Source organism: Hordeum vulgare, chromosome 7H, assembly GCF_904849725.1.
Source record: "Hordeum vulgare subsp. vulgare chromosome 7H, MorexV3_pseudomolecules_assembly, whole genome shotgun sequence".
Classification (NCBI taxonomy): domain Eukaryota; kingdom Viridiplantae; phylum Streptophyta; class Magnoliopsida; order Poales; family Poaceae; genus Hordeum; species Hordeum vulgare.
The window spans coordinates 302,539,151-302,561,733 of NC_058524.1; the positions used below are offsets into that span (position 1 = coordinate 302,539,151).

The following is a 22,583-nucleotide window of genomic DNA, read 5'->3' on the forward strand; positions in this document are numbered from 1 at the left end:
GTAACTTAGTGTAAGTTGTGGGATCTTGTATTACGGAACGAGTAAAGAGACTTGCCAGTAAACGAGATTGAAATAGGTATACGGATACTGACGATCGAATCTCGGGCAAGTAACATACCGAAGGACAAAGGGAATGACATACGGGATTATATGAATCCTTGGCACTGAGGTTCAAACGATAAGATCTTCGTAGAATATGTAGGATCCAATATGGGCATCCAGGTCCCGCTATTGGATATTGACCGAGGAGTCTCTCGGGTCATGTCTACATAGTTCTCGAACCCGCAGGGTCTGCACACTTAAGGTTCGACGTTGTTTTATGCGTATTTGAGTTATATGGTTGGTTACCGAATGTTGTTCGGAGTCCCGGATGAGATCACGGACGTCACGAGGGTTTCCGGAATGGTCCGGAAACGAAGATTGATATATAGGATGACCTCATTTGGTTACCGGAAGGTTTTCGTGCATTACCGGAAAAGTTTCGGGCTCATCGGTAGTGTACCGGGAGTGCCGGGAGGGGTGCCGGGGACCATCGGGAGGGGTGTCACGCCCCAAGGGGTCTCATGGGCTATGGGAAGAGATAAACCAGCCCCTAGTGGGCTGGAATAAGTTCCCACTAAGGCCCATAAGGTTTGAGAAGGAAAAAACACAAGGTGGAAAGAGTTTCCAAGTGGGAAGGTGGAATCCTACTCCAAGTAGGATTGGAGTAGGACTCCTCCACCTCCAATTTCGGCCAAACCTTTAGGTTTTGAGGCTGCCTCCTCCCCTCCCTCCCACCTATATATACGGAGGTTTTAGGGCTGATTTGAGACGACTTTCTCACGGCTGCCCGACCACATACCTCCATAGTTTTTCCTCTAGATCGTGTTTCTGCGGAGCTCGGGCGGAGCCCTGCTGAGACAAGATCATCACCAACCTCCGGAGCGCCGTCACGCTGCCGGAGAACTCTTCTACCTCTCCGTCTCTCTTGCTGGATCAAGAAGGCCGAGATCATCGTCGAGCTGTACGTGTGCTGAACGCGGAGGTGCCGTCCGTTCGGTACTAGATCGTGGGACTGATCGCGGGATTGTTCGCGGGGTGGATCGAGGGACGTGAGGACGTTCCACTACATCAACCGCGTTCTCTAACGCTTCTGCTGTACGATCTACAAGGGTACGTAGATCACTCATCCCCTCTCGTAGATGGACATCACCATGATAGGTCTTCGTGCGCGTAGGAAAATTTTTGTTTCCCTTGCGACGTTCCCCAACAGAAACCCGGTTCAAATCCAACAAGTTAGGAACATTTGTTTTCATGGCAAATAACTCTAGAGCCTTTTCTTGTGATTCGGCCACCGTATCCTTGTATGCAAGCCAACGTTGCTCGGAGTTGACACGCATGGTCTTCCAACGAATGTGCATTCCGAATCCCACATTATGCCTACCAGCAAACTCAACTACATCACTAGGGTCCATCCAATTCAAATCCTTTCGGACTTGTTCCAACAATTCAGCATAGCTAGGACACAAATCGAACACCATGTCAAGCTCATCCGGGTCCGGATCAATATTGCCTTTTAAAAAGGCATCCTTGTCCACGTGATGAACATAAACACATGTTCTTCCCATACCTAAACAACAAAACATAGAACCTTTTTATGAGCAATCATACAATTACAATAACCATAGCCTAACTTCCAAATAACCCTAACCCCCTCATAACCCTAACACAACCAAACATCCCTAACCTTAGCCTAACCATAGCCTAACCCTAGCCTAACCCTAAAACAACCATAATGCACAGATCCAAACAACCCTAATCCTAACCCCATCATACCCCTTATCCTAACATACAAACAAATAAAACAATATGATATACATCCCACATTTCATGAAAAACTAGGGTTTCCTCAAATTTGCAAAAAAAAGAACACAAAAGATTTTCCTTTGGATGAGAATGAGGGGAGAGGTGGGGATTACCTTAGGGGAGTCATTGGACAACAAATGCCCGCTCCAAACCTTCAGATTTGGTGATGTAGAGAAGGATTTGAGGGAGGGGGCAGTGGCTGGGAGAGGGGCTGGGGGAGGGGAATGAGGGAGGGGTGGGGAGGGGGCTGGGGAGGGGGCTGGCCCGTGGCTCTGTAAGTCAGTGTGTGGCGCCTAAGGGTCAGGCGCCACACATTACAATGTGTGACGCCTGCGGCTTAGGCGTCACACTGCCTGGGGGTGGGGCCCTCCCTGCCACGTGGTCGGGGTGTGGCGCCTAACCCCTAGGCGTCACACAGTACAGTGTGGCGCCGAGGTGTCGGGCGCCACACAAAAGGGTCAGGCCGGTGAATTATTTCTCCCGAGGGGTCAATCCGTGAGTTCTTTCGTCCCAGGGGTCATTTTTGTCAATTTTGCCCCCGAGGGAGGAGGTGGAGCGGACGGAAGGAGCAAAGCGGTTTTCAAACGGGGGCGGGTCGAGCAGGGGATTTAATGCGAGGCTGCGGGCTGAGGTGCCCGTGGGATCGTGGCCTAGGAGCAGCGCGTCGGTGGGGGATTTTCCTCGGTAGGGATGGGATGGGAGGAGCGATCAGGCAGTTTGATGAGGATAGTTGGGGACGTGGGTGTCTGACCGTTTTTTACGGAGGTTTTTTTTTATCACGAAAGTGGGAATCGGGAGAGGCGGACGCTCGTCGTACGAAGGGGGTAGAGGGGATTTTATTGTACTGGTTTTTTTATTGAACCAATTGGTTTTTGGAAGGATGGAAAAAAATTGATGGAAGGATGTAGATGCAAGGATAGCTTACGTTAGGAGGTTGAACCATCACGACTGCAGATCGCCTTTAATAGTAAGTCTCTACTATTAAAGCAGGATCGAACGTCGTAATGGTTTGACCAGCTGGATGGTTCGACCTCCCAGCGATCCCACCTCCCACGTAAAGAAAAAATCGGCAAGCGATCCCACCTCCCACGTAAAGAAAAAAAATCGACCCCTCGTTCGCTCCTCCCCCACCCTCCTCGTACTCGTGCGAACCCCTGGCTCCACCCCTCCACGACCTACCTCCCCACGTCTCATCCCGCGGGTGCCGCTGCTCTACTCTCCCCCGACTCCCAAATGGCCGCCGCCGCCTCCTTCGGCCGGCCCCCTCGCGCCCCCGCCTCGCCGAGCCCGCGGAGGCCGCTCGGCCCCCTCGCGCCCCCGCCTCGCCGAGCCCGCGGAGGCCGCTCCGGGACTGCGTGGCGCGTGCGTGCGTGCCTCGGGGTTGGATGAGAAGGGCGAGGGCGGCGGCGGCCGAGGAGGTCTAAGTGACTCACCAACGGTCGGAGCACCGACTGGACTGCGTCACATGGAGCGGAGGCACCCGCAGATCACGCCGTCGCCGTCGGTGTCGCGGCAGAAGGCCGCGGCGGCGGCGAGCCAGGAGTGGCTGGTGGTGCCGACGGACGAGGAGCAGCGTGCGGGGGAGTTCGGGAGGCACCGGCTCATGGAGATGACGGGGACTGCATCACATGGAGCGGAGGCACCAGCAGATCACGCCGTCACCCAACGGATGTCCGAGCGGTGCTTGGCCAGCAGCCTTATCATGTCCGTCGCCGCGCGCCGCGCGTCAGCCCCAACGCCTGCATGCACTCCAGCACGAACGGCTCCACGCGCTCGAGCAGCGCCGCGTTTGCCAACAGATTCATGGACCCGAGATTGTTCAGATCCACGGCGGCGAGGTCCGGCGCGTCGGATCCGGGCGTGGCGACCGCGGCGACTAGTCGCTCGAGCTCCCTGGAGATGTCGGAGTTGAAGCTGGAGTAGTCGGAGAAGTCCCGGGATAGCTCGAGCATCTCCGTGGTCGCGGCGTTGGCGGAGGAGGACTTGGCGACGGCTGCCGGGAGCATCTCCATGGCAATGCCCAGCAGTACCATGACGAATTTTGGGTAGGTTATGGCAGAATTCTGGGTTGTACCACTCGTGTGAAACCAGATAAGTCCATCGTTGATTTCGAAATCCCCATCGCCCAGGCCAACACTCACTGACTGCCTCTGTCACTGCTAGGAACTGAATCCATTTTAAATACAGTAGTACACGATCAAAATTATCTTACTTAGTTGCTTACCCCTGAAATGTTTATTGGAAAGTTGGTTTTAGAGTATTATTATACCGATGGTCGTTCAATAGGAAAAAACACTATGCAATGATGCACGACTGCTGCTATCCGATACTCTGAATTCTGAAACCTTTTGCCGTTCTTGCAGCCCCTGAAGAAGGATGCATCGCAAGTTAAGCGAAGCAAGGTCGAGATAATCAAGGAGAAGAGCAATTTTATTCGCTACCCTTTGAATGAGGAGCTGGTCTCAGAGGCTCCCAACGTCAACGAAACTGCTGTCGAGCTGATTAAGTTCCATGGAAGCTATCAGCAGAGCGACCGAGAAGTCAGTGGCCGGAAGAATTACTCGTTTATGCTCCGGATAAAGAATCCTTCCGGAAAAGTTATAAACCAGCTTTACTTGGCTATGGATACACTGTCTGATGAGTTTGGGATTGGAACGCTCCGTCTGACAACCAGGCAAACATTTCAGCTGCACGGCGTTCTTAAGAAGAACTTGAAGCATGTCATCAGCACTGTGATTAAGAATATGGGATCAACCTTAGGTGCTTGTGGAGATCTCAATAGGAATGTGCTTGCACCTACGTCACCATATGTGATAAAAGATATTCTTTTTGCTCAAGAAACAGCAGATAATATTGCAGCACTTCTCGCGCCACAGTCAGGGGCTTATTATGACCTGTGGGTGGATGAAGAGAAGATAATGTCAGCGGAAGAACCTCCTGAGGTCACCAAAGCGCGAAATGACAACTCACATGGAACAAACTTCCCTGATTCTCCTAAGCCAATCTACGGGACCCAGTATCTGCCCAGGAAGTTCAAGATTGCGGTCACAGGTGTTGGTTATAACTCTGTTGATATTCTGACGAATGACATCGGTGTTGTTGTAGTTTTCGATAGTGCAGGGGAGCCTGTTGGCTTTAACCTCTATGTAAGTGCCAAAGAAAATTCTGCTCCATCTTGTGCTGCATTTAGCAATGCTTACCTTATTTTTATTTATCCAATTTTTTCAGGTTGGAGGTGGCATGGGAAGGACACACATAATAGAAACCACATTCCCTCGGCTGGCTGATCCACTTGGTTATGTTCCTAAGGAGGATATACTATATGCTATAAAGGCAATAGTTGTTACACAGAGGGAAAATGGAAGAAGAGATAACCGCAGGTATAGCAAACTGAAGTATCTGCTTGACAGCTGGGGAATTGACAAGTTCTGGGCTGAAGCTGAAAAATATTATGGAAAGAAATTTGAAGATTTCCGTCCATTGCGAGAATGGCAGTTCAACAACTACCTTGGGTGGCAAGAGCAGGTATATTTCTCCATCATAATTATCTTGGTCAAGATGTGGCAAAAAAATGGAAGAAATTATTTACTGTGTTTAGGGAAGGTTGCTAATATTTTCATACAAAATTTCTGTTGTTCGTCATTTTTAATTTAGTTTACTTCCTCGGTGTTTCCAATTTTGACTTGGCTTGCGCATTTATTTATTCTCTTGATGTAGTCTGCATAAGAGCGTTTGATAAATCCTGGCATATCTCTTGCATGTTTGTTCGTTCACAACATTTTTATATATCAATTGGTTATTTCTTGAAATTTGGCTTTTCAATTTTTTTATCTTTATTCTTTATTGCAGGGTGATGGTAAATTATTCTATGGAGTGCACATTGATAATGGTCATCTTGGGACCAGGAAGGCGAATCTTTTGGGAGCTTCACAAACACAATGGTGAGCGGATTCTGTTCTTCCATCGAATATTATTGCAGTTTAGTCATTTGGGAAGGAATTGTTTGGACCTTCCGAGAGAATAAGGGAGACATTTAGTCAGAAGCCCCCAAATGTTGTCTCTTCCCTGCTATGTACACAGCACCATTCATTCTAATGTTATTTCTATGCAGTTTCTTGGTCTGTCTTAGTCTGTCTATCCTCAAAATTATTGTTGTACTTGTACAATTTGACACTGCCGTGTATTTTGGGCATATTACTCAGTTTTTATTTTGCATCAGGAGATTTGTTTGTGCACGCTCCTGTGCATGTATTATAGTTTAGAAGAAAATATATATATAGTTGGAAGTACAACAATATCTAAAAACCTTGTCTTGAAGTGTCCATAAATATGAAATATTATAATATAAATTTATTTCAATACAAGATTTTTCCTTCTTTGTATGCAGCGCATGACAGATTCGGAATTCTATTTTTGTATTTTCGTATTTCAATACAAGATGAATTATTATCTAGATGTCCTGGAATATAAGTTTTATATTATTATTAATTTGTTCGTTTCCAGCTTATTGTTGGCCTGTTAGGGGCTGTAAAGCATATCCGTATTCCTCATGTTTGATGCCATTCTATTTGTTTTTCATTCCTTGTCATATGGGAGTATTAGATAAGGATATATTTGATGCAATTATGAAAGAAGCAGGCAGGAATGAAATGGATACTTGTCGTTGTATGACTGAAACAATGTTTGTACAAGTTTAATAGATTTATGAATTAAAATATTTTTTGATCCCGTGACAACGCACAAGCATTCAGCTGGGACGATGAAAGGATGATTCTTGACCCTTTCATTGACCAACGACAACAAAAGATAAGGTGTTAAGTGTAGCGTCAAGACAATCTGGTAGATTGGATCGGATTTGACAACCAACAACAATGATAGGAACATTAATTTTGTTGTTCCGTGGCAACACACGAGCACAAAGAAATGGGGTCGAGGGGTCTGTTTGACAAACTTTTCAAATTGCGATGTTTTTTTTCTGAAAATTTGCCAATGAACTGGGCGGGTGACAAGGATTTTGAGACGGAGAGAGTATTATTTTTGTCAAAATATACTTCAAGTGAAGTGGATTTATCTTACAACTCTCGTGCTTGATGAGTTGGCACCTTGCATCCTGCCAAAACCCAATCCTCTTATTCTCTAGCTAGAGTAGGGCTCCTTAAGAAAATATGATACTAATATTTTTGGCACAAAAATAGTGGTAATGACTATCTTTTAAATAAGCATGAAATTTGGTGTGCCTTATGTTTATATACACAATGTCAAAGAAAGCTAGAGGGTTGTGGTATTGCACGGGCATTCACATTTTGAAAGAATAATAAATGTGTTGATTAACACATCATACATGTAAAGATCAAACAAAAAGAGTGAAATCGTTGTTCCTTCTATATTATTTTCTATACATCCAAACAAACAAAGTGAATTTGTTCTTGATATTTTAATGATCTACATATTAACATACCATTTTGTATACAATGCTGCCTCCAGCGAGAAATGTCTTGCTATGATGGAAAGGGGATGGTCCTACAGGAGCACAGGCTCTATCGCGAATGTTTCGCTATGGTGGGAAGGGAAGGGTCCTGCAGAAAAAAGGAAAGGGTGCATTATGGGGTAGGATTTTTGTGTAGAGACCATGTGCCAGAGTTAACATGACGGATAGTCGAGATAAACACATTTTTCTCTTCCTCATATATGGTTGATTTGTGGAAACATGGACTATCTAGACGGTTGAATTTTGGGAAGCCCGTTGGGCGCCCTTTGATCTATGAACTCACACAAACGCATGAGTGAAAAATGAGTTTCGACATTGAAGATGACCTCAATCACTGATTTGATTCATTTATATGCATAATAACCTGTAGCAACATACGAGCATTTTACTAGTAGAGATATAGAGATATCAAACAAACAAAAATGAGTTGAGAAGGAGCTACCAAACGCGCTCTTTGACTCTGGCCTCGTCCATCCGGCCCGTCAATCCCTACTCGAGCGCCACCTCACGAATCCAACCGTCGTCACGGCATCTGGGATCCCCACGCTCCCCTCCCCACCCTTCTTATTGCCCTCCCCCTCCCGCCGCCGCCTGGCCCCTTGAGCGCCGTAGTTGGGAGCGAAATCCTCTCCTCCCATTCCTACCAAACCCTAGAAAACCCAAAAAAATCCGCAAAATTACCCCAAAAATCTCGAAAAAAATCATCAGGAACCTATCCTTCGGTCGGATCCGCTTATCTATTACCTTTCCTACCCGGTTGATGATGGCGGCGCAGGTTCAGGCGTTGGCAGCGCCAGCGGCTGGCGCGATGGAGGGCGTCGCGTCTCCGGCGGCTGTTGCTGCGGCAGCAGCTGCAACTGCAACCACTACGGCTTTTCCAGCGACGTCCCTGTACGTGGGGGATCTGGACGTGAGCGTGCAAGACGCGCAGCTCTTTGACGTCTTCAGCCAGGTCGGCTCGGTGGTGTCTGTGCGCGTGTGCCGGGACGTCAACACCAGGATGTCCCTAGGCTACGCGTACGTCAACTTCAGCAGCCCTGCCGATGGTGAGTATGTTCCTGCCTATTATCTGTTGGTCAAATCGCGTGGTTGGCCTGCTTGCAATGTCTTTGAAGTTGATTTAGTTGGATTAGTAGAAATAGTGTTTATATGCTTATTATGTTTATGGCTCCATGTTTCGCCCCTTTATGCATCGGGGATATACAGTGATAGTCGAGCCTCCCCTTATTGTTTTTCCAGAATGTAGATTCAGTAGTCACTAAATGAGGACGAGTCAGTTATTTTTGATTTAGGTGCTAGTGCTACGCAGTTAGCTAGTAGCCCTAGTAAGATCAAACTATTCAAATCTATTTTGTTGGCAGTAAACATGCAGAATCCGTACTTTCTCTGTAATATACATTTATATTTTTCTTCTGCACCGAACAGTACTTGCAATTCATTGTGAGTTACTTGGGCAGACTTGCAGTGCTGTTTTGTACAGACATTTTTGCAGAAACATACATAGTTTTATGGTTCTCTGATTTGGCATAACATGGTTTAGCAAGCCCTAAACATGATTAGAGATATATGATGCTCTAATTGCTTTATCAGCTGAAGCATACTTCTTAAAAACTGATTTTGATTTTTTATGCACTGAACTTCTACTATTTTATACGTGCTGTCTCTTTGTTCCTTATAATTTTAATTGCTTGCAGCTGCAAGGGCATTGGAAATGCTAAACTTCACTCCTGTTAATGGGAAGCCTATCAGGATAATGTATTCTAACCGTGACCCCAGCTCACGTAAAAGTGGTGCTGCAAATATATTTATCAAGGTATTACTAGATGTGAATGCTTTTCTTCTTGGATTTCGACAACAAACTATTTTTCTCACCAATGCTTCTTTCATGGTTCACAGAATCTTGACAAGTCAATAGATAACAAAGCGCTATATGACACATTTTCTGCCTTTGGAAACATTCTTTCATGCAAAGTTGCTACAGAAATGTCTGGAGAATCCAAGGGTTATGGTTTTGTTCAGTATGAGCAGGACGAATCAGCACAAAATGCTATTAATGAGCTCAATGGGATGCTTTTGAATGACAAAAAGGTTTATGTTGGGCCTTTTGTTCGTAAACAGGAAAGGGAAAATGTTTTTGGCAGTCCCAAGTTCAATAATGTGTATGTAAAGAATCTATCAGAATCTACCACTGAAGATAATCTGAAAGAATTGTTTGGTAATTTTGGACCTATAACTAGTGTTATTGTAGTGCGAGCAGATGATGGTAAATCCAGATGCTTTGGATTTGTGAACTTTGAAAATCCGGATGATGCTGTACATGCTGTTGAGGATTTGAATGGCAAGAAATTTGATGATAAGGAATTATATGTTGGTAGAGCTCAGAAGAAGTCTGAAAGGGAGATGCAGCTGAAAGAAAGTTTCGAGAAAAGCAATAAAGAGACAGCCGACAGGAATCAAGGCACTAACTTGTATTTGAAAAACTTGGATGGTAGTGTTGATGACGATGAGAAGTTAAAAGAACTTTTTGCCGAATTTGGCACTATAACTTCTTGCAAGGTTCCCTTCTTGTCCCTAATTTGTTCTGCACATTATTTTTATGCATATACTTGTCTGCTGCTAACTGAAATCATGCCGTAGGTTATGCGGGATTCAAATGGGGTCAACAAAGGATCTGGTTTTGTTGCATTTAAATCTTCTGAAGATGCTACACGGGCTGTAAGTTGATACCTGAAAATCTAATTTGAAGACTGCCTAGCGAAAATTAATACTATGAAAATCCAATTTGAACATTGCCTAGCAATTTATTTTACTAACATATATCTTGTTATACTGTAGCTTGTGGCAATGAATGGTAAAATGGTTGGCAGTAAGCCTCTTTACGTAGCACTTGCACAACGAAAGGAAGAAAGAAGAGCCAGGCTGCAGGTACTGGTCTTGTATATGGGTATATGAATTACTTCCAAAGTTGTGACATGTGTTGTGCATGCTCGATGTTCTTTTTTCTCTAAAATGTTCTGTGATGATGTTTCAGGCGCAGTTTTCGCAAATGCGTCCTGTGATGCCACCTCCAGTTGCTCCACGCATGCCCATGTACCCCCCTGGTGTTCCTGGTATGGGCCAACAGCTATTCTATGGCCAACCACCTCCAGCTTTTGTTAACCCACAGGTATGTCAACAGAGCAATCTTTTTCCCGTACGCATGAATGTTTTAGCTAGCATCTTACACAGTATGCACCATGACAATTTAATAGGACATCTAGTTTGTCTATCTCATCGTATTTTTTTTTCTTCTATGGTATGATTTTGACTTCCACCAGGGATACAACAATTCTATCTTTGGCAAATCTGAAGTATGATTTTAACATTAGGTGTCTAGTCTAGATTTCTTACAAAGTAGGGATTCAACTTTGTAGAGTCACCTAAAGGACTTGAAGTTGTAAATGGTGCTAATAACATGAGTTATTTTTATTCAGAAACCTCTGTTTCGCTTCAAGGATTTTAATTGGTGATTCTGATTCCTTGTCCTTTTGAATTTTGTACTATTGAAGCATTAATTTTGTTTTGGTACACTTCACCATGTGATTGCTTCATGCCTGTTCAATTTTGTGGTCCTTACATGCATAAATGTTATAATGGACAACTACACACTTGGAAAATGTTGGCAGATTGTTTGTTATCACTTGTTGGCTTTTTTGATTTCAAAAGACAGTAATGTTGTACAAGGAAAATCAGCCAGTTTCCTCCAGGACTTCCTTGCTGAAGGAGTTCTCACATGTTTACATAGTGTGGTTGTGGTGCAGCAAATCCTAAACTATTATTTATGGCCTTTGTTCTCAGGGTTGCAAAGGAATAGGGAAACCATAGAATTGGAATGTCTTGCCCATTTGAATCCTACATGATTTTACTTTGTTTTACTGCATCATGGGAGAAACAAAGGTTTTTTTCCCAAGATGTTTCCTATGCAATGCAGTACAAATGATTCCTTGGAAAAAATTCCTATGAATGGAATGACCAACTTAGGAAAAATTCAAAGGACTATAATCCACCAAAAATACTATGAAAATCCTCTGAATCGAAGATTCCCTAGGCTGGTCAGTAGTGATTAGTTAAATTTTTAGGCCTCATTTGGTTTGGAGGATTTTCATAGGAAAAACATAGGAACAAGGATTCCAGAGGAAATTTCCTATAGATGCATTTGGTTTGTAGGAAGTGCGTACTACTCATTTCCTGTGTTCTTTTGAGGGAACTACACATCCACTCGAAGCTCATTTTGCGTGTAGGAACGATGCAAGTCAATTCCTTAAGATGCAAGTGCCATCCTATCAAATTCATGTACTACTAATTCCCACATTTTGGTTTCCTCCAAACAGAATGAGCCCTTAGCTATACTTTCTGTTGGATTGTAATTATTTATTATTCATTGTTGAATCGTGAGAGGGGAGTACCTGTACCTGCAGACTGTGTGTATGTGCGTGGCGTCTCAGCAGGGAACGAGATGGCTTGGAGCCTCCTTCTAGGTCGGTCCCTTTACATGGGCTTGGGCCCTAAGAGATAAGTGGATGGGCTGGGCCCATACCGGTTCAACATTCCTCCTCAAGGTGGGTGGTAGATATCTATCATTCCCATCTTGTCACATGCCAAGTTACAGTCCTTTTTTCCAAACCCCTTTGTCAAACAATCTGCAAACTGCTGCCCAGAGTTGACATGAGTAAGGCTGATGATCCCGGCATCAAGTTTCTCCTTAATGAAGAAACAATCAATTTCCACATGCTTTATCCTATCATGTTGAACTGGGTTATTAGCGATGACTATACCTGACTGATTGTCACACCACACCTTCAAGGGTCCCTTCCTCAGAAGTTTCAACTCGCTCAGTAGGTACTTCACATGTACTTCACCCAGAGCATCTCACACAACCCTTGGGATAATGCTCTATACTCAGCTTCTTGCTTATCCATGACACCAAATTTCCTCCCACAAACATGCAGTAGCCAGAAGTTGATCTTCTATCATCTTGACAACTAGCCCAGTCAGAGTCACTATAGCCATCCACCTCAAGATGTCCACTCTTCCCAAACCACAACCCTTTACCCGGAGTCCCCTTCAAGTATCTCAGGATTTTGTGCACAATATCAAGATGCCCACTCCTTGGTTCATGCATGTATCTGCTCATCACCCCCATAGCATATGTAATGTCAGGCCTGGTATGACACAAGTACAACAACCTCTCAACCAATTTCTGATAATCTTCCTTATTCACTAGCTCTCCTGATTGTCCTGACACTTGGTGATTTTGTTCAATCGGAGTAGGGGCGGTACAACATCCCGTCATGCCCACGTCACTCAAGAGATCCAAGGTGTATTTTCGTTGGCACCAAGAGATCCTCTTCTCTGTCCGAGCCACTTCAATGCAAAGAAAGCATTTTAGGTTACCCAAATCCTTTACCTCAAACTCCTTGCTCAAACAACCCTTCAGTCTCTATATTTCCTCCTTATCATCTCCAGTGATGATAATGTCATCCACATAAACAACAAGAATGGTGATCTTCCGATCAGAGTGCTTGTAGAACATCGTGTTGTCAGTGTTACACTGACCATACCCCATACCACAAACAACATGTCTGAACTTATCAAACCATGCCCTTGATGATTGCTTCAGTCCATACAAGGATTTCTTTGGCCTGCATACCTTCCCCATAGTCTCTTAAGTACCAAAACCTGGTGGTATCTCGATGTACACTTCTTCCTGCAACTCACCATGCAAGAAGACATTCTTGGCATTCACCGAACCTGGCGTCTGATACCATGTTGAATAGTGAGTGGAGAGTACCTGCAGACCGTGTGTATGTGTGTGGCGGCTCAGCAGGGAACGGGATGGCTTGGAGCCTCCTTCTAGGTTAGTCCCTTTACATGGGCTTGGGCCCTAAGAAATAAGTGGATGGGCTGGGCCCATACCGGTTCAACATTCATATTAGTGTTTTTTATGTTTTTGATTTGAAGTTCAAACCAAGATTGTCAAAATCGCGATCCTCAATAGGATCGGAGGTGTTCCCATAGAATCACAAATCGCAGAATCGACATAGGATGTAAGATTCTACCTGCATCTATAAAGAAATACTACTATTTTGTAATTTCCCATTTGTTTAAAAGGTTGCATGAGTGTTTCTGTGACTAGTTAGAATCTATGTTGATTATTTAGTGCCAGTCCTACATGAACGTGTTGTCTATATAAGATTGACATACAATAAGGAAAATATATACAAACATACTCTGAACATCGAATTACAAGTGGCATGCTGACACGTCAAAAAGCTAACGATGGGCATTCGATCCATGTTTTTGAGCAATGCAAAGGTTTAACCTAACCTACTAGAAATAGAAGACAACTTAGTTAGTGTTAGAGTATATATAATATAGCCATGTACCCTTTTGTATTTATCCCAATCTATAAGGGGTTTCCTGCATATAGTCCATCACCTGTACATGTATATATACCGGCCTATGGCCTCATCGGAATACAAGTTGCATATTCCTAACAGTTAGTACAAGTCTCTAAATTGATATCCTCGTACTCATTTCCGGATGGTACTACACTAGAACTCCCAACACAATATGAGGAAGGCCTTGAATTGTTGCCACTAAAACCACTTTCCTCGTTGACACTGTTGTTTTTGTTCACCATCACCATCGTCTTAAGCTAAAAAGCACGGACACAGGGACGGAAGGACGAGGATACACATACGGGGATATGGGATACAACATTTTCCAAAAACAACCATTCAGGGAGAGGCGAGTATATATAAAATAAAATAAGAATATGCCATGTAATATAGATTTAAGACAGAAAATTAATGAGAAAGAGATCAGAATAGAGAGAGAAAATCACATTTGGTGTCTCTTTTATCAAGTGCTTGATTGATCCTCATCCCCCATATCATGTTGTCATTGCAAGCTGCATCCATCTTGCAAAACACAAACGGTAAAGAAGATTAGGAGACAGGACATAATTGGAAGACAATACAAGCATGAGCAGCAGCAGCAAGACAAGCAACAGCAGCAGCAACATAAGCGGCAGCACAAGCAAGCAGCAAGCAACATCCAGCAGCACAAGCAAATATGAAGAATAAAAGATGTGAGAGGTTGAGGGAAGATGAGAGGGGAGAGGCTGCTGGGTTACCTGCGAGGCTGCCACTGCTAGGTTGAGGCTGGGAGTAGCGCCAGTGCCCAGTGGTCGGCGGTTGCATCCAGGCGTCGCGAGCGGCGGCGGCGATGAGTCCAGGCGGCAGCGGCTTCGATCCAGCAGGCTGGCTGCGCATTACAGTGCGACCTTGGGAGGCTGGGAGGGAGTATCTCAGCGTGTGGGAGTTTCTGCAAAATAGGTTAAGTGCTGGGTTGGGCCAGGCTGTGTCCCAAACGTATCCCGCATGTGTCCCGGTGTATCCCTGTGTTTTTTTCCTTTCCTGAAATCAAAATTCGGGGGATACTGCAAAATTCGTGTATCCAGGCGTATCCCCGTATCAACGACAGTTCGGCACTTCCAGGCGTGTCCGGTCTTTGTAGGTCTTATGTATATGCATCAAGATCTTGATCTAACATGAGATCACCATCACCTACAAAAAATCCAAAATAATAGTCAGTAACTATGTAAAAGGAACAAGGAGAATAATTAGCTTGCTTCATCAAAAGAACCTCTCCTACGTGCTTCAACTAAGCTATTAATAATATTTTCTACATCAATTTCAATGTCACTTTCATCTTCTTTGTCCATAGCAGTTTCACTAGAGCAATGCTATTAAGAAAATGCATCCATTCCTTTTGTGGAGGAAGGCTAGGCTCTTCTTTTTCTGTTATCCATTCATCATCTACGTCGTCGGAATGTACCGACATCGTCCTACCTGTGAGTATCGGTTGTTATTGCAATGAGTAGGTTTAAAGATTTGCCTGATGACAAACGAATTGGCTTCTACGTCTTCACGTTGGGCTCCGACCAGCAACCGAGGTACATAGGTTGGCCAGAGATGGGCTCGGCGTACTTCAACGTACCTGCTCGAGTGCGTGATGACCTGCATTGGTACATCGTCAATGTCATGTTCCACAATTTGTCTATGTCTTCTGCACTGTCTGCTCATCAATTGTACATGACGAGACCAAGTCATTCATCTTTTCTTTGTGTTTGAGAAGTTAGCATTATTACATGTGTTATATAATATTGCCTAGAGAAGACATGCCATTAATTCTTATTTGCTCAAATGCACTCCAGTTCCGCTCACAGCCTGACAAACTACAAGTTATAAGCTAAGAACTATAATTGCAAACCTCCGCAACTCGGGGCAAGCCCCATACGAATCTGAATCCACCAATCAAAGCACTTTTATATTTGGGAGTGCAGCCTTGAGACATGAGGCAACATCAGGCCAAAACCCACGGCTATCCAGAACAATTTCCTTGAACAATCTTCCCATCTTCCACAGAATTAATTCTGCTACCCCACTTGAAGTGGACACATTGATCACTGTGCCCTTGTGCTCATGCAACTGCGGGCTATTGCCGGCCTAATTAAGTCCTTCCCTCCAGTGAATTCTCTCAACCGAGCAAGGACCATTGTTCTACTTCCTCCGTTCCTAAATCCCCCCTTCGTCTGGAATTACTTGTTGCACAAATGAATAAAGTGGATGTATCTAGAACTAAAATACATAATCTATTCTTATGACAAGTATTTTCGGACGGAGGGGGTGTAAGTCTTTTTAGATATTCCATTATGAACTACATACGGATGTATATAGACGTACTTTATAGTGTAGATTCACTCGTCTTGCTCCGTATGTAGTCATTATTGAAATCTCTAACAAGACTTGTATTTAGGAACGGATGGAGTAGAATAAATACAGGTAGTGATTGTTTGGCCTTTATAATTTCTGTTTGATGCATCTTAATCATCTCAAAAACCTCAAGAATTAAACCAATACAATGAGTTGCACAACAACAACACAACAACAACAACAAAGCCTTTAGTCCCAAACAAGTTGGGGTATGCTAGAAGTGAAACCCATAAGATCTCGCGACCAACTCATGGTTCTGGCACATGGATAGCAAGTTTCCATGCATCCCTGTCCATGGCTAGTTCTTTAGTGATGCTCCAACCCTTTAGATCTCTCTTTACGGACTCTTCCCATGTCAAGTTCGGTCTACCCCGACTTCTCTTGACATTATCAGCATGCTTTAGCTGTCTGCTATGCACTGGGGCTTCTGGAGTCCTGCGCTGAATATGCCCATACCATCTTAGACGATGTTGGACAAGCTTCTCTTCAATTGACGCTACCCCAACTCTATCTTGTATATCATCATTCCGGATTCGATCCTTCCTTGTGTGGCCACACATCCATCTCAACATGCGCATCTCCGCCACACCTAGCTGTTGCACATGTCGCCTTTTAGTCGGCCAACACCCAACACCATACAACATTGCGGGTCGAACCGCCGTCCTATAGAACTTGCCTTTTAATTCGATGGTTCACATCTTCATCGATATCTCCATCCTTATGCAACATTGACCCCAAATAAGATACCACCTGACCATCAAGGCTAACATCCCCTTCTCGTGCTTAGTAGTATTGAAAGCGCACCTCATGTACTGGGTAAAGACCCTATTATAGAAAATATCTATATAACCACGATTATATGACCAACTGTATATTTTTTTAATAGGATTTCTTTTTACAGAAGGGTTTATTAAATCCAAATTCTGAAAAAAAGAATAAGCAGATCCATAGAAGATATATGCTATGAATAAACCAAAGATAGCTAGACTTACAGAAGAAATTGCATTAGTAATAAATTCATATGAATTTACAAAAGAATTAGAACTTTCCTGGGTAAAGTTTATTGAGGGAGTTAACCACTTTGATAATATGGTTAACTCTGGTCTTAGTCCTACCGAGTCTAAAACCTTTCGATTCCAAGGTTTGCCTCCATAACTCCAACTTCCTGTTAACCCCGTCCGACTATCATCGACTAGCACCACATTGTTCGCAAAGAGCAAATACCTTGGGATATCTCCTCGTATATCCCTTGTGACTGTTAGTAAGTATTAGTATTAGTGTTAGTCTAGGAGTCCTTATTAGTCTATTAGTATTAGTCTAGGAGTCCTTATTAGTCTATGTTTACTTTCCTTGCACCTCAAGTCTTGTGTATATGTCCCTTGGGCCTTCAATAAACATAAGTTGCTTTCCTAACATGGTATTAGAGCCTTAGGTTATTTTGGCGCACGCGCAACTCGTGCTCCGATCCTTCTCCACGCAGTCGCTGTTCGTCTCGCTGCTCCTACCGATCTTCTCCTGCTGCAGCTCTCGTTCTCGTCCTGCTGCTGTTGTGCCGCCAGAGCAAACACCTGCTGCTGGATCCTCACGTGGCCGCCCCGCTGGATTCCCCGCCGTCTCCAGTCGCCGGGTCCTGCCGCCTCCAGCCTGCTAGATTGAGGCGGATCGAGCGCGTCGGGGATGACCATACGCTTGGTGTGATCGTAAGGCGGCGGGACGCCCTCGAACTTCTTGAGCCTGGCGAGCGCGGCCTCGCCGCGGGGCGTCTTGTGCGGGATCATGCCGTGCACGGTGCGCGGGGCGTGTTGTTCCTTCCATCTGCGGCTGGTTTGCCATTGAGTACGGGTGTTGTTGACTATCTCCCGCAGCAGCTATCTCGCTCTGGAGGCCGCTGCTGCTTGGACCCGGACTCGATCTGGTGATTCCCGCTGGACTGCTCGATCTGTACCTACTGGATCTCGCTCTGGACTGATCCTTAAAAAAAAGTACAATGTCTTCTACATACACGATGGATTTTGCATCTTTGTGTCGTGTATGCTTCCTAGCTTTTAGCTTCCTTGTTTTCTGCTGCGTCCATCAAATCCGTTGATATTTTGTGTTCTCTCATGCCATGCGAGTCCACCATACCTTAGTCCGTCAGCCTTTCTCCGGTCCTGATCCTTTCTATACAACTTTTGTGGCCTATTTGCCCTTGTTGTTTTCTATAGGATTTTCTGGACTTCTTTTGCATTGTCAATCTATGTTCATCGTGCCTTAACTGCCGAGCTTCTTTCGCCGACGGTTGTCGTGGACTATGATTTTCTGCACAATGCTTTATTCTCTTGATGTGCCATCTTCTTTTGACAACCCATCTTCTCTTGATACTTATGATGTATCTTCAAGTGATGCGGTGTCTTCCTCTGATGTGCCATCTCTTCGGTGTCTTCCTCTTGATGTGCCATCTTCTTTTGACAACCCATCTTCTCTTGATACTTATGTTGTATCTTCAAGTGATGCGGTGTCTACCTCTGATGTGCCATCTTTTCGTTCTCTCCTTCGGCGACTCGACAAGTTTTGAAGACTCTTCATGCTATGACGACACTCTCAAGGCGCGGATTTGGATTATCATTTTTTTTAGTATTGCATACCCTTTGCATTTGAGGGGGGGGGGTGTTAGGAAGTATTAGTATTAGTCTAGGAGTCTTTATTAGTCTATTAGTATTAGTCTAGGAGTCCTTATTAGTCTATGTTTACTTTCCTTGCACCTCAAGTCTTGTGTAACATATATATGCCCCTTGGGCCTTCAATAAACATAAGTTGCTTTCCTAACAGTGACCTCATCCATCACCAAGGCAAAAAGATAAGGGCTCAAAGCTGACCCCTGATGCAGTCCTATCTTAATCGGAAAGTCATCAGTGTCGCTATCACTTGCTCGAACACTTGTCACAACATTATTGTACATGTCCTTGATGAGGGTAATGTACTTTGCTGGGACTTTGTGTTTCTCCAAGGCCCACCACAATACAATGAGCTGCACATGGAGTCCAAAATATTGTCTCTCTTTTCCATCAACAACTAACTAGCTGCTTTATAGTTAGCGCCATTGTCTGTTACAATTTGAACAACATTATGCTCTACTTCCTCAACAGTATCATTGAACATTTCAAATACTTCGTCGGCTGTCTTGAACTGAGGCAAGAAAGATCGTACCTTTTGGGCTGTTCACTAAAAAGTTGCATATGGACCTTTTCTTTTCATCTGTCCAGCCATCAGACATAATTGTACCACTGTAACTTTTTTGCAAGCCTCAACATTAAAACCTTGTCCAGCCAAATGATGCTTCAGTCTGTAGACACCTCTTTAACTATAAGGCAATATTTGCATCTTGTTGTCTTCTCGTGATCAACTTCATCTCCATGTTCCCAGCCAGGAGCATTCTTCCTCTTAAATTGCTCTATCATCTAAGTTTGGTTTGTTTCTTCTGTTCATATTATATTTACAATAGAAGTCGTTTTGCTTGTTATTGGCAACATATTTTTTGGTTTCTGGTTGCTCCATAGGTTCACTGATCAGTGTTGACGTCATTTTACTGTACACTTGTCCTTTTGCTCATAGCATGGAATGGGATGTTACTAGCCCCTTGTATTCCTATAAATGACGAAAACATCATCTTTTATTATCACAAGTTGCCTGTTTTTTCCCCTCAAGTCTAATAGTTCTTATGATTGGATTCATAGGAGGTTGATGTGCCATACGGTTGAACATTGATCAAATGAACAAATTAACTTTTGCTTAAGAAAATTTCATCCATGTTGCAAATATTCTGTTATTTCTTTCTCACTTGGATAGTTAAATTTTAATGTGCTCTCTTTCTGTAGCCTGGATATGGTTTCCAGCAACATATGATTCCTGGAATGAGACCTGGTGTTGCTCCGATGCCAAATTTTGTCATGCCAATGGTCCAGCAAGGTCAACAACCACAACGCCCATCTGGGAGGCGTGCAGGTGCTGGTGGAATGCAGCAGCCAATGCCAATGGGTCACCAGCAGGCAATAGTTCTTCTTTTCCTTCCAAAGGAATACGACCTTTATTTTCTGCCTCCATACTTGAACAGCTGAGTTAAACGTTTGTCACTGCAGATGGTTCCAAGGGGCGGTCGTGGTGGTTACCGTTATGCGTCGGGCCGTGGCATGCCTGAGGCTGCATTCCGTGGTGTTGGAGGTATGGCGCCATCTCTGTATGAGATGGGAAGGATGACTCCTGGTGACACTGGAGCACCGCAGCAAGTTTCTAGTGGAGCATTGGCATCTGCACTTGCCAACTCTCCGCCGGAGCAGCAACGACTGGTTAGTTTTGTTTATTACCTTTGTCTGCATCAATTGATTAGGCGTTGAGAACTTGGAAATAACTCGTAATTTGTGCAGATGCTTGGTGAAAGCTTGTATCCACTTGTTGATCAGCTGGAGCATGATCAGGCTGCCAAGGTTACCGGTATGCTTTTGGAGATGGACCAAACTGAGGTTCTTCATCTAATCGAGTCACCTGATGCTTTGAAGTCTAAGGTCGCTGAAGCTATGGAGGTTCTCCGCAGCGCTCAGCAGCAGCAGACCAATGTTCCAGCTGATCAGCTGGCTGCTCTTTCGTTGAGCGATGGCTTTGTTGCTTCTTAATTGGAACTTTTCTTGCTTGTTCCTGGTTACTGTATGTGCTTGGTGCTTCAGACTCTGGAAGTCTCTAGTTTTATTCAAATAGATTTAACTGTGGATTTCAACATATTGTACTCTTATATTTGTTTAAATATTGAGATTAAAAAATGATACATTCATGGATTTCCGTCTGTTGATGCTGCTGGTTTAATTTTGGAGAACAGTTTGCTTGTGCCTGTTGAAGCAATGCTGGCATCATCTCCGGTGTCTGTTTCCCTTGCAGTCCCAATCTTGAGCGAAAGCCCCATTGCTTTCTGCAAAGCTTTCTCCTTTCATGTGCACCACCACCCAGGCCATGGCTGGCTGGAGAACGAAGCTATGGAAGGCTAACCAGCCCGTCTGATATGGGCAGGTCCACCACAACATGCAATTGGAAGGACTTACTGTGGAGTGCGTTCAGCTTAGCTGGCTAACCTTCCAACGATGGACCTTATGTCGTATTCATGCCCTGGGCTCACTATGTCTACGACGCAGTCGCCCAAGAGAACACCCCCACCCCCACTCTTCCCTGGGCTCACTATGTCAACGACGTTGTTTGTGCAAGAGACCACCCCCATGGAGGAGAATGAATGTTTATGTTTTGTCGTCGTGCAAGAAACTACAAACCAACGTCAATGAGACGTGTGAGTGCGACGACGCCAACATCAACAAGATTGCCGAGGTCGAGTACAAGAAGGGCGTTTTTGTGGACAAAAACAAAAACTGGCAAGAGGAGTGGTTCTACAATCTTGGTGTGCCCTTCAAAGAGCCTCCTTGAGCGGGCATTGTCACCCTCTTCATGTTGGCATCATCACGACATCACCCCCTTCACGTCGAGAGACACCACTCCTGGAAACCAAGGATTAGCATGGTGCAGGAGTCCCCTGTGGTCATCGGGCAGGCCGAGAAGGTGGATGTAATGCTTGTGGCCCTTGGCCATGGGATCCAACCACTCAAAGATTGGGTGCATCCGCTGTGGGAATACAACGGCGTGGATGACGCTACTTGGGTAATCCATGGTCACACAAACCCTTGAGGATTCTCTCGTTGATGTTCAGGCAATGCGACCTCCTTCCCTAACGAGCCAACCAATGCCAGATTTTTCACCCTCACACCTATGCAAGGGGTAAGCACTTGTCTTTTTTTTCCGCTTTGACAATCATTACCATCTTCAGATTTTCTCGCAATTTACTCATAATTGCAGCCGTGGAGTGCATGGGCGACCAACGTCAACTCTCTAACCCCATACCAGACTACGGTCTGGATCGGCACCGGGCCGAGGATACCACCAGGACCACAAAGCGTCGTCGTGGTGCCGCCATCCAGGTCGAACTGGATGATGATGACGAAGACAACCACAACGACGTCGACGATTCATAGCAACGACGCCGGGCGTGAGAGCTACGAGCTGCTACGCGTGCCCCTGGTGTGAGTACGTTGGCTTTCGATGTCGCCACTCAGGTCCCGCCCGAGGACGCATGGCTTTAGAAGATGCTTCAAGACAAGGCACCACAACATGCCGGCGTGCCTGCCACCACCGCCCCTTCTCCTACCGTGCAGGGCCAGACGACGGTGGCACTGCCCGCAGTTCTAAAACCTTGGGCCAGACCTACGGTAACCTTGTAAGTGCCTTCCACCCATACTGCAAAGCACTGCCATTTCAAATTTATATTCAATCTTTACTACTCCCTCTGTCTCGGTGCATTAGGCATCTTATGAAAATCAAATAATCCAAAAACATTAAGGCACATTACAGTAGTACTAGTTGCA

At 44.8% G+C, this 22,583-nt stretch overlaps 2 protein-coding genes across 2 annotated transcripts; both read left to right on the plus strand.

Moving 5' to 3' along the window:
- The first annotated feature begins 4,076 nt into the window (after positions 1-4,076).
- On the plus strand, positions 4,077-5,790 carry LOC123408791 (sulfite reductase [ferredoxin], chloroplastic-like). The gene is made up of 4 exons (XM_045101834.1): positions 4,077-4,094; positions 4,209-4,991; positions 5,074-5,370; positions 5,695-5,790. The coding sequence occupies exons 1-4, from the start codon at positions 4,077-4,079 to the stop codon at positions 5,788-5,790; spliced, it is 1,194 nt and encodes a 397-aa protein (XP_044957769.1).
- A 2,132-nt stretch (positions 5,791-7,922) lies between these two features.
- Positions 7,923-20,957, plus strand: LOC123411286 (polyadenylate-binding protein 2-like). Its single transcript, XM_045104218.1, has 9 exons — positions 7,923-8,379; positions 9,028-9,146; positions 9,230-9,889; positions 9,971-10,048; positions 10,169-10,258; positions 10,365-10,499; positions 20,007-20,177; positions 20,268-20,474; positions 20,553-20,957. The coding sequence occupies exons 1-9, from the start codon at positions 8,094-8,096 to the stop codon at positions 20,796-20,798; spliced, it is 1,992 nt and encodes a 663-aa protein (XP_044960153.1). The 5' UTR covers positions 7,923-8,093; the 3' UTR covers positions 20,799-20,957.
- Positions 20,958-22,583: the final 1,626 nt, after the last annotated feature.